Source organism: Fukomys damarensis, unplaced genomic scaffold (genome assembly GCF_012274545.1).
Source record: "Fukomys damarensis isolate Sample0158 unplaced genomic scaffold, DMR_v1.0_HiC HiC_scaffold_25, whole genome shotgun sequence".
NCBI lineage: Eukaryota > Metazoa > Chordata > Mammalia > Rodentia > Bathyergidae > Fukomys > Fukomys damarensis.
Window position 1 is genome coordinate 22192819 of NW_022900937.1, and position 12567 is coordinate 22205385.

The 12567-nt window shown below is 47.2% G+C and overlaps 1 protein-coding gene across 6 annotated transcripts in view; it reads right to left on the bottom strand.

Annotated features, from left to right (window-relative positions):
- Positions 1–6: 6 nt before the first annotated feature.
- Celf6 (CUGBP Elav-like family member 6) overlaps positions 7–12567 on the bottom strand; it is a 24546-nt gene continuing 11985 nt past the window's right edge. For 3 of the 6 annotated variants that reach the window (XM_033756105.1, XM_019207980.2, XM_033756103.1), the window contains 9 exons: positions 3494–3622; positions 3306–3385; positions 3041–3184; positions 2811–2943; positions 2589–2735; positions 2362–2424; positions 1812–2120; positions 1051–1206; positions 7–350 (listed from right to left, as the gene is read on the bottom strand). In XM_033756105.1, the coding sequence (XP_033611996.1) occupies positions 1079–1206; positions 1812–2120; positions 2362–2424; positions 2589–2735; positions 2811–2943; positions 3041–3184; positions 3306–3385; positions 3494–3599 (1110 nt within the window). In that variant the 5' untranslated portion in view covers positions 3600–3622 and the 3' untranslated portion in view covers positions 7–350; positions 1051–1078. The remainder of the gene's footprint in view (positions 351–1050; positions 1207–1811; positions 2121–2361; positions 2425–2588; positions 2736–2810; positions 2944–3040; positions 3185–3305; positions 3386–3493; positions 3623–12567) is intronic. The other 3 variants (XM_010627194.2, XM_010627187.2, XM_033756104.1) reach the window with 3 other exon arrangements.

Consider the following 12567-nt stretch of genomic DNA (forward strand, 5'->3'; position numbering starts at 1 on the left):
CTTTAAAAAGCAGTAGTCCTTTGGTCCCTAAACACTAAGGAATGATATGATTTTGAAAGAAGTAAATCTGGGCTCCCCCAGCACGGAAGTCCTTGGCACCCCCAGGCCCTTGGTTGCTCCCCTGCACAGTCAATGCTCGGTGCTTGGCTGCTCTGCCGGCCTGAGCACTCCACCGCAGGCCAGGCGCAGAACAACCCACTTGATCAGAACCATCATCCAGTGGCCTGAGCCCCAGGCGCCAGCCTTGGGTCCGATCCGCCTCTGTCCATCCGCAGCTGCTCCCTTAGGAAGGGCCATTCCAGCATTTCTGTGCTTTTCCTTTCCTTTCTTCTCACTCTTCAGTGCCTGTCCTTGGGTGTTTGTTGATAAGGAGGGGGAGGGGAAAGGCAAAAGTCACCCAGAGGGCCAGGCTAAAGCAGCCTGCGCTCTCAGCAGCTCCGGCGAGTGCCTGGCCTCTCTTCCTGGGAACAGTCACACCAAAGCCAGATCCTGATTCCCTGGGCAGAGGGCTCTGGGGCAGCTCAAGTCAGAGGAAGGCAAACGACCCTTGTGCTGGGCCTCCTATAGCCCGTAGAACTTTGCATCTCTCTGCCCATCACACAGCAGACCCTGCAGGTCCCCCTCCTGAGCATGTCACTGCCGTCCCCTCATGTGCATGTTCACTGCCATTATCCCAGACGTGCATCTCACCTCTTTTCATTCAAACCCCTTAGTGGTTCTCTACCACTCTGAATACACAGTCAGAACATGTGGCCCCCAAGACCCATCCCGAGCTGGCCCACACCTCACCCCTCTGGCCCTCTCCGCAGCTAGGCTCTCAACTCAATGTTACCTTCTGGAACAGGACCCACTAAATGTTGCTGCAGTCGCCTTTGCCAGAGTATGAAGGCCAGAATGCTATCTAATGTATCTCAGTCCCTGGGTTGAAGGCAAAGCAGTCCCTGTCCAGAGGTTCTCCTAGGTCTCAAACTTTCTCAGAGGTGGGTGTCCTCAATGTCCCCAAAGGTGTCAAAGCTAGGAGGGGCTTGCCTGGCATCCGGGGAGACTGACCTTTCTGTGGCTGGTCGGTGAGAGCAGATCAATAAGGCCGGTTGGCATCCTTAGGCCTCTTTAGCTGGACCTTGAGCCTCTTCATGCCAATTTGAAAGCCATTCATGGCCTGAATAGCGGTCTGGGCACTGGTTGGATTGTCAAAACTAACAAACCCTGGGAGACGGGGTGTGGGCGCAGAGGTTAGAGGCGAATCCTGCCTGGCAGGGCTGCCTTTCTCTGACCTGTTCATCTCTCAAACCCCCTAGGCCAGTTCCATCCAACAGACCCCTCCAGTGTTTATGCGTGGGCATGAGCGTGGGCACAGAGATGGACACACACTCATAAGGGCAAATCGCCTGAGATTCCCAAAGGTGTGATTCTTGGAAGGACAGGAAGTGGCTGTATAGGGAAGGGACAGCATGTCAGCTGGGATTTTTCCCATCTTTTCCTGGCCCGGGTTGGCTGTCTCCCTCTACTGCTACCAGTCTGGTCCTTGGAGCAGCATTTGGAGTTGCAGGTATCTCTGGTCCCAGACCAGACAATACCTGGTTTGGCCAAACTCCAAAGCCCTCACCTGCTTGAACACCTAGATACCCAAGTTTCTCAGATGAACCTGAAAAAAAGCTTGTTCTTGATCTAGGTGTATCCCCCTGGCTAAAATATGACCTCACTTTATGCTATACATTCAGCCTCTGGAAAGCACTACCTTCGATAGGATCTGGAGGGCAGCCTCTCCCTGGCTAGAATGGGGAGAGCCCCAGGGATGGGGCTCAGCTCACCAAAACACTTGCTCTGGTTGGTGGCACGATCCACAAAGACTTTGGCAGAGACAACGGCTCCAAAGGGCAGGAAGGTCTGTATGAGTTCTGCATCCCCAAACTCCTGAGGCAGGTGATAGATGAAGAGGTTACAGCCTTCGGGGCCTGCAGGGAAAGGAGCAGGCTGGTTCAGGGGAGGGCCTTGGTCCAGCCCCACCAGGCCCTGATCCCCAGGCCCCAGTTCCTCACCTTCTCTCTGCTGCTGGGGCAGGGCTGAAGGCTGCTGGGGAAAAGTTGTGCTCACTGGGGCATAGGCTGATGGGTAGGCTGCTGGAGACACAGTTGGGAGTGGCACTGACCCCACAGCCAACCCAAAGCAGGGTTCCATCTCCCTGGTCATCATTTCAACCCAGTCCACCATAACCCTTGCCCCAAGAGGGATTGTTGGGGAGTTGAACATGAGCAGGATGGCAAGGTCAAGTTGTAGGAAGACAGCCTACGTCCCCCACGATCTCCCTAATCTTTTCTGGGGCCCGTCTCCCACCCAGGCCCGCGCAGTGCCCAATGAAACCTGCATAGTGGTGCATCCCAGCGTAGGCCTGCTGCAGGGAGTCAGCCACACCAGGGCTCTGGGCTGGGGAGAGAGGGGCCAGGCCCACGGTGAAGGAGGGTGGGCAGGGCCCAGTGAAAGACTTGGGGAGCATGGAGAGTGGAGAGAAAGGCGGGGAATCTTTTCCCTAGAAGCAGGGCCCATGCCACCCCTCAACCCCTGCTCCCCACTCCATTTCAGTGGCCCACCTGGGTAGGGAGAGAGCCCATTATTGTACAGCGTGTCAGAGCCCGGCTGCCCGTTGGTCTGGGCGGTCAGGGGACCGAATCCATTGACCCCGATGGGTCCAGGGAAACCAGAAAGGGTGCCTGGGCCACCTCCAGGTGGGGAGTTGGCTGTTGGTGGAAGAGGAGGCTGAGTCAGGTGCAGAACACCTGGTCCTCCCAGCTCCAGCTCCCAGGGCCCCATACCTGCTGCAGGCAACAGAGGTGCAGCCACCAGGCTGAAGGCTGCAACGTGCTGCATCTGGGCTGCCACGGCTGCCACCGGGCCAAGGCCAGGACCCTGGGCTGCTGCCAGCAGGGCTGCCTGGTGCTGCAGGATCTTGGGGAAGAGAGAGGGGCCCACATGGGAGTATCTACAAGGGCACCTCCAGCCCAGATCTCAGTCTGGCCAGCTGTCCCCAGAGCCAGTCACTTACCGCGGTAGTGTAGGCACCGCAGGCCCCAAGGGGCAGTGGCGCGGGGTGCAGGGCACCCAGCTGGCCGGCCATCTGCTGCATGCGACGTAGGGCGCGCTCACGGTCGGTATCTGCTAGCTTCACCACGAGGCTGGACGAGGCGCCCTGGCAGGCAGGGCAGGGAAGCCATAGTCCTGATCCATCCGGTCATGACCCAGGTCCCTGCACGCGTACATGGGGAGATGAGCCCATCCCGCCCCCTGGCCTCACCCAGCCCACGCCTCACCGCCATGGTCTGGCTCCCGTGCAGACCCTGGATGGCCGCCTGGGCTTCGCCTTGGCTCCCAAACTTCACAAAAGCACAGCCTGGGCAGGAGAGAGGGATCAGGTGGCTGGGGCCACAGGAGCCAAAGGGACACACAGCTCAGAGTGAGAAAAAGTCACCAGGAAACCCCAGGTGCCAGCTCAGGTCACCTTTACTGGTGCCATCAGGGCTCCGCAGGACGGTGCACTCCTCAATGTGGCCGAAGGGCTGGAACAGGCGTCTGACATCCTCCTCACCCTGCTGCTTGCCCAGCATCCCCACAAACAGCTTCCGGTCCTCTGGGGACAAAGCCAGGGATGTTGACCTGGGGCCCTCCCACCCTCCTAGGGTCCCCAGAGTAGTGGGGTCAGTTTGCAAGGTAGTTTGCCAGTGTATCTCTGGAAAGAGGTGCAGGAGGGAAAAGTGAGAAGGCCCTGGGCCGCAGAGGTTGGGCCCCTCAGGGGCAGGATGACCTCCAGGGAGATCTGGAGAAAAAGAATCAGTTCATATTTTCATCAGGAAAATCCTGGGCCCAGAGAAACCCAGAAATGCTCATTGCTGCTCCTGTGGGGAGTGGGGCCCCTACATGAGTCATTTTCTTTTCTCTCTCTTTTTTTTGGGGGGGGGGTTTGAAACAGGGTCTCACTGTATAGTTGAGACTGACCTGGAACTCAGTGTGTAGCCCAGGCTGGTCTTGAACTGACAGCGATCCTCCTGCCTCAGCCTTCCGAGTGCTGGGATTACAGGCATGCACCACCACGCCCAGCCCTTTTTCAACTTTTGGTACTGGGGATGGAACCCAAGGCCACACGCTTGCTAGGCAGGTGCTCTACCACTGAACTACTTCCTCAGTTCTGCACGCAGCATTTTATACGTTTGGCTTTTCTGTTATTATAGTCTGCGAAATGCCATTTCCCAAAAGACCATTTGGGTGGTAATGAAGGAGGATCTACTCAGAGGCCTTCGTATTCTGACTGCACTCAGAGAAGTTCTGCTAGTTAGCCAAGTTAGCTGGTTAGTCTGCTAGTTCTGCTAGTTAGCCCGGTAGCCAGGGCTAAAACTAAGCTCAAACGAAGAAGGGTTCTGGGTAAAACACAGTACAGAAAACAGTGGTCTTCTCCCACTGCCTCATTCTGGACACTGAGCACTGGGACGATGAGTCCAAATCCAAACCAATACTTTCCCCAGGCCACAGAAGAAACATGGGTTTCTGAGTCTCCGACGTTAGCATCTTCCCCACCACATTTGCTGAGTCCTTTACCCCAGTCCTTAACTCCCCACTGCTACTGCCCCCTTTGCCAACTTCCTCCTCTCTGACTTCCTTTGTCCTCCTCTTCTTATTCTTCCCCAAGTACTCACGGGATGGAGACTAAATCCTGACTGTAGATCTGGATGACCACCCGAAGAAAAGTCTGAGGCTTCAGTGTGCCCATGCTTCCTAGAAGAGGGGCAGAGGTGCAGGAGAAGTGCAAGCTGGGCCTGTGGCCCATATAAAAACACTGGAGGGCTGGGGTTAGACACCAGCTGCACATCTAGCAAGTGAGGCCTCTGAAGCACTGGCGAGGAGCCTGAGAGAGAGGCACTGGACCTGTTGTTAAAGTCTGGCTCCTCTCTGTGCCAAGGTAAGTCTCTGAATTTGGATGGGTCCTGCCTCATACGGGAGAGAACCCGTGCGTGGGAATCTGGCTTCAGGCCTCACCTTCAAGATCCTAGAGCTGAGGTAAGCCCATCCCAGACTCCTTTACTTCCTGATTGACTTGCTAGGCAAATAGGGCAGTCCTTGGATCCCTTGTGCTAAAAGACAAGGCTGGTGAGGAAGCAGGGTCATAGGCTGAATGGACCAAATGAGGTTAACAATTTCCTCTAGGTCAAACTCTACCAGCTTGGTAAAAACCAGATGCTACAAGAGACAAGCAAGCAATGTCTGAATAAGAGCATCCTATAGGGAGGGGATCCCTAGAAAGATGGTGATGTCAAAATGGAAACTCAACCTTGCTGCAGTGGAAGGCGGCATCTGTGTACAGTTGGGACATAGTTGGAAAGCCGCGCAGTTGAATGGAAGAACTGCACTCTTCTGTTGGCAAGTACTGTGTATTCCTTGTTCTCCTACCGAATACTTTGAACTCAAAACATGCGCTCTAGGCTCCCAGAGACCTAGCTTCATGAAGCCGCCTAGTACATCTGGCCTTGCATGTTAGGGTTTCCAGTGCAGTGAATAGTTAGGAAATTCAAGTGGAGTCAGTCTCATCCATCTCATTCCTAAAGGGCACCAAGAACGCTGTTCAAGAAAGCAAGCAAGGTTCCTATGCTTCTGTTTTCTAGGTACCTCGCACTCATCTCCATGTTGCTGGGATGTCAAGATCGTAGGGACAGAAGAAAAAGTCTCAGCTGTGGAGAACCAACCACCAGCCCACACTGAAAAAGACTGGTTCACATTTCAGCCCAACACTACCCCAGAAAGTTCTGCCACTCCCACCAGGGGTTATCAGTGATGACTGCAGCCTAAGAAGCCGGGGAAGACTGAGAGGGAGAGCGAAGGAAACTCCCAGGACTAGAGGGCTCCTGGCCATATCTGATAAGCATCAAGGACTTTAAAACAAACAAAAACCTGTTAGAACTCATAAATGAATTCAATAGTGTTGGAAGACACAAAACTGACACTCAGAAGTCAGCTGCATTTGTATACACTAAAGATAAACATTTGAGATGAAAATTAAGCAATTAATTGCATGTACAATCACATCCAGAAGAATAAAATACTCAGAAAGGGCCACAGAAGTAAAAACTTTATACATTAAAAACTACAACGTGGTGCTGATAGAAATTAAATAAGATGTAAATAAATGGAAAGACATCCTGTATTCATAGATTGGAAGAGAGTATTGTTAATGTGTCAGTACTACGCCAAAGCAGTCTACAGATTTAACATAATCCTTATCAAATTTTTGATGGCACATTTTTTTTTTTGCAAAAATAGAAAAATCCATCATAAAATTTCTAAGCAATTGCAAAGGACCTCGAAAAGCTAGCAAACCTTGAAAAAGAAGAAGAATTTCCTGTTTTAAAACTCATTCAAAGGTTTTGTAGGGCCAGGGATTTAGCTCAGTGGATCCGGTGCCTGCCTCAGAAGCTCAAAGGTCTGAGTTTGATCCCCGATACAAAAAAAAAAGCTATAGTAATCAAAACTGTTTTACTTGCATAAATCAAATATACAGACCAATAGACTAGGAGAGCCTGGAAATCTGACAATTTGTTGAGTGACTTGTAGCAAGCATTCCAAGACCATCCAATGGGGAAAGGATGGGCTTTTCAACAAATGGAGGTGGGAAAACAGGATGTCCACATGCAGAAGAATGAAGTTAGATTCTTTATTTTACACCAAACACAAAAAAGTCTACTGAAAATGGATCAGCATGCTAAATATAATAGTGAAAACTACAGAACTCTTAGAATAAAAATAGGACGGAAAACTACATGACGTTGGATTTGGCACTGGTTCCAGAATATGGCATGAAAATATAGGCGATACGAGTAAAAAAAGATAAACTCAACTACATCAATATGAATAATTTCTATACTTAACATGACACCCTTACCCTTAACAGGGCACAAAGGCAATCTATGAAAAGTGGGGAGATGTTGGCAAATGGTATTTCTAGTAAAGTGTTAATGCCCAGAATATATAAAGAACTCCTACAACCAATGGTAGCAACAACAACATGAAAATTTTCAATGGGCAAAGGACTTGAATTGTCACAGCTGTGAAGAAGATATACACATGAACAAGAAGCATAGACACAATGCTAAACATCACTAAATCAATAGAGAAATGCAAATCAAAACTATGATAAGAACTCACCTAACAGAATGACAAGAGCTTAAGAAGTAGAAAAATATAACGAATTTAGTGGGGAAGCAGAGAAACTGGAACTGTGCACTACTGGTGGGAATGTAGAATGGTATAGCCTGTTTGGAAAAGTGTGGTGGTTCCTCAGGAAAATAAAAATTGAATCACCACATGATCCAGCAGTATGTATCCAAAGCACTAACGGCAAGGTGGGCTTTTTTTTTTTTTGCATTTCTTTAAAAAATTAATTTTAGCCAGGCATGGTAGCGCATGCCTGTAATCTCAGCACTCAGGAGGCTGAGGCAGGAGAATTACCACAAGTTCAAGGCCAGGCTAGGCTACATAGTGAGTTCAAGGCCAGCCTAAACTGCATAGCCTATCTCAAAAAAGCCAAAATAATAATAATAATAATTGTGGTGGCACACACCTGTAATCCCAGCACGCGGGAGGCTGAGGCAGGAGGATCGCTGTGAGTTTGAGACCAGCATGGGCTACAAAGTGAGTTCTGGGTCAGTCTCAACTACACAGTGAGACCCTGTCTCAAAAAACAAAAACACAAAAAATGAATTACAGGCCTTTGCCCTCAGATACATCTAAGCCTTTTTAAAACTTTTTAATTTTGGGACAAGGTCTTGCTAAGTCACCCAGGCTGGGTTTGAATTTGCAATCATCCTGCCTCAATCTCCCAGAGTGCTGGGATTACGGGCATGTACCATCACACCAGGCTCTTAATTTTAATTTAAAGTGTAGAATAAATTAACTATAATCATCACGCTATGTGACAGATTACTAAAACTCATTCCTTCTGCTTAACAAAAACTTTGTGCCCTTTGACCAATATCTCCCAGTCTCCCTTTTTCCTCCCATCAGCCCGTTAACCACCCTCCTCCTCCCTCTGCCCATAAGCTGCACTTTTGGATTTCTCTTCTTCTTTTTTTGTTTTGTTTTTTTTGAGACAGGGTCTCACTATGTAGTTGAGACTGACCTGGAACTCACTATGTAGCCCAGGCTGATTTTGAGCTCACAGCGATCCTCCTGCCTCAGCCTCCGGAGTGCTGGGATTACAGGCGTGCGCCACCACACCCAGCTCACTTTTGGATTTCTCATGTGAGTGAATTTGTCTTCTGAAAAAGCAGGGCCTTAATGAGACTTTTGCATACCCATGATTATAGGAACATTTATATATTTTCTTTCTTTCTTTCTTGGTACTGGGGATTGAACTTGGGTACTTGAGCTTTCGAGGCAGGTGGCAGAACCACTGAGATAAATCCCTGGCCCTGTTGATGTTGTTTTTGAGGCAGGGTCTCACTAAGTAGTTCAGGCTGGCCTTGAACTCATGGTGATCTTCCTGCCTCAGCCTCCTCAATGATAGGATTGCAGGCATGAGCTATAGTAGCACTGTTTGTAATAACCAAGAGATGAAAGCAACCCAAATATCCACCCACAGATGAAAGCGTAAACAAAATGTGATATGTACATTCAAAGGACTACTACTCAGCTTTGAAAAAGGAACTTTTGACATCCTTTGACATGGATGAACCTTGAAGACATGATGCAGAGTGAAGACAGTCACAAAAAGACAAATACTACACAATTTCATTTGTCGGATGTATCTAGGGAGGTAAAACTCATACAGTAAAAACAAGCTAGGTGCAGTGGCACACATATAAACCCAGCACTTGGGAGGCTGAGGCAGGAGGACTGCAAGTTTCAGTTCTACTTGGGCAATTTAGTGAAACCCTGTCTCAAAAAAAAGAAATCAAATGGACCAGACATGTAGTTCAATGCAAAGGCCCTGAGTTCAATCCCCAGTTCTGCAAAATAAAACAAAACAAAACTCACAGAAACAGAAAGTGAGATCGTGACCGCCAAAGGCTGGAAGGAAGAAGAAATGGGAGCTATTTATTTAATGGGTACAGGATTTCAGTTCTGCAAGATAAAAAGTTCAGGGAACCGATGCCTAACAACGTGGACACTTACTAATAAATTTACATGGTTAACTTCAAAACATGTAAAATTTATTTTACAGTGTATTTTACCATTTAAAAATGAAATCAAGCCGGGGATTTGGCTCAGTGGTTCCACCGCCTGCCTCAAAAGTGCAAGGTCCTGAGTTTGATCCCCAGTACAAAAAAAAGAAAAAAAAATCAAGATGCACACCTGTAATCCCAGCACTGGGGAGGCTGAGGCAGGAGGATCGCTGTGAGTTTGAGGCCATCCTGGGCTACACAGTGAGTTCAAGGCCCGCCTGAACTACATAGGAACATCTTGTCTCAAAAAAATAAAAACTAAAAAGTTTTTAAAAGGGATGGATATGTAGCTTAGAGCAAATGGCCTGGGATCAAGCCGACAGTCACACACACGCACACAAGCACACATGCACACACACACACACACACACACACACACTCTCTCTCTCTCTCTCTCTCTCTCTCTCTCTCCTCTGAGATGTTTAAATTTGAAGGATAAAGAACAAAACATAACAAAAAACTAAAGTGGAAACAGTTCATAGATTGATTACTTAACCTATTTCTGTGTCTCAGGGATTTTGGACACATAAATATTTTCTAAGTAAAAAAAAAAATAATAAAAAACCAAACTAACAAAATAAAAATTTACTGAGTTAAAAAAATACAGCAAGCTGGGGAGTACAACAAGCAGCATTGTGATCTATGGGTTTTTTGATTCTATGTTATGAGATTTGAAAGAGAAGAAAAAATATACAAGGGTTTAATGATTTTTAAGATGTTTGTCTTATGTCTAAAAAATACTTTCCCTATAGGACTGTATTAGTGTTTAACTTTCATTGTGTTTCCAAAGTAGAGATAATGTTAGTTAAGAAAAATCAACCACAGTCCCCATGCTGAACAACAAATAAAACAGGCTTATTTACTTAGCATTGTCTGAGGGATCTGGGCAACCTCACCTCTGAACACAGCCGCTCCAAAATTAACATTTTGAAAAACATGAACCTTGGATTTGTATTGAAACTCTTTCTTTCTCCTCTCTCTCTCTCTCTCTCTCTCTCTCTGTCTCTCTCTCTCTCTCATTTGCTTGCTTGCTTCCCTTCCTTCTTTCTTGATGAGGTGTTACTCAGGCCAGCCTCACACACCTGGGTTCAAGTGGTCCTTCTGCCTCAGCCTTCCAAATAGCTGGGAGTATAGAAACACTCCATCATCTCCGGTTTAGGCAAATATTTAAAGTTTACCCTCAAATGCTAAAGGAACAGTTTTTTTGACACTGTGAATCTTTAATGTAGAAATGAGTGTTTGAGGATGTATAACTCTCACAGACTATAAAATAAGGGCAGATGCTGGATGTAGTGGCACGCATCTGTAATCCCAGCACTCAGGAGGCTGAGGCAGGAGGATCGCTTAGAGTATGAGGACAGCCCGGGCGATACAGTGAGTTCAAGACCAGCCTGAACTACATGGTGAGACCTTGTCTCAAAACAAAATAAAACAAACAAATGACAACTGGAAGTAATAGAGCTTATAGTATGAATCTTGGTTATTTCTACCACAAACCTCCTGCTTATTGATTGAAATTAAAAATACTACTACTCTTCTGCCTTGCCATCACAATTCAAGAGACAGAACATAAAGTAACTATTTTTGTTAAAAAGCTCATGTGGGGCCAGGGATTTAGCTCAGTGGTTCCATCACCTGCCTTGTAAACACAAGGTCCCAAATTCAATCCCTGACACCAAAAAAAAAAAAAAGCTCATGTGTGCATGATGGAGTAAATAGCAGACTTTGGGCCAAAGAAACAAATTTTATAAGTTTGGTTAAATTTCCATAGTGCTAGTCTCCCCCACCCCCCTACTCTACCCCCCGTACCAGGGATGGAGCTCAGGACCTTGCACTTGCAAGGAAGGCGCAGCACCACTGAGCTAAATCCCAGCCCTGCACAGTGCTAGTCTTTTAAAAAATGGAATTAGTTGCCATGGTTTAATATAATTAAAATATAACAAAAAAAAATATATATATAACATTTTATAAAGTCATAATAGTTTCATTTAAGGTTACCTATAGTAACCTATAGTATTTGAGTTGGTGATCTCTGTTTTATATTTTAAAAATCATATAATAATCTTTTCCAGAAGAAAATGGTAGAATTTTAATTTTTTTTTTTTTTTTTTTTTGTACCAGGGATTGAATTCGGGTCCTTGCGCTTGCAAGGCAGGCCACCGAACCGCTGAGCTAAATCCCTGGCCCATTTTAGATTTTTTTGACAGGGTCTCACTATGCAGCCCAGGCTGGCCTCAAATTTGTGGTGATTTTCCTGCCTCAGCCTCCTGAATGGTGGGATTACAGCACCACCAGGATCAGCTCATTTGTTGCATTTCAAAAGCAAAAATATGTGTTGCATTTCAATTGCATTTTGGTTTGTTTGTTTTTTGGTATGGGGGAGGGGAGGATTGAACTCAGGACCTTGCACTTGCAAGGCAGCGAACAGAACCACTGTCAATTGCATTTTAAAAAGTTGAGCTCCTCGCTGGGAATGGTGATGCACACCTGTAATCCCAGCACTCAGGTGGCTGAGGCAGGAGGATCGCTGTGAGTTCAAGAGCAGCCCGGGCTACATAGTGAGTTCCAGGTCAGTCTCAACTACATAGTGAGATCCTGTCTCAAAAAAAAAAAAAAAAAGTTGAGCTCCTCAAGCTTTAAGTTATGTTAAAATTCAGCAGAACTTACTCATTTTAGAAGATATAGCTGATAGCATATAATAGGATATGGAACATATTTTGATTAGTAACAAGATTATGTAACAGGTCAGTTAGTAATAAAATACTTACCAATGAGAATGGTTCAACTGTCCTATAAGACCAGATATGTGTGCCTCGCTTGTCCCAAATAGGAACAGGGAGGAACTAAGCAACCTGGCCATGAAAGTCTGCACAGGTTTTCATGAATGCATTTAGTGGTCACACTGCTTGAGAGCCATCACTTGGCAAGAAATATCTGTACAACACATCACTTCTAAAGTTGGGAGTTCAGCTGTCAGGCAGCCCTCTTTTCAGCTGGGTTTGCTTTTCCTGCCCTCGAGCTGCTCTGAATCTGAGCTGGGATGCCACACAGATAGAATTTGTCAGTGAGGTGGCACCTGGAAAACTTGCACAGAAAGCCAAGGAAAAATGCTACCACTAAGACTGATGCCACGAGGCCAAGCAGAAGCAGCGCCAGCATAGAGGCCTCCTGGGTGCAGCTCCCCAAGAGTTGATGCGACATGCAGAGGCCACAGAGCAGAAGGGTCCCGGCATCGTGGACCCAGTTCCTGAACAAGACTCCAAGTTGCACCATGGGCCAGGGATTTAGCTCAGTGGTGCCACTGCCTGCCTCGCAAGCACAAGGACCTGAGTTTGATCCCTGGTACAAAAAAAAAAAAAAAAAAAAA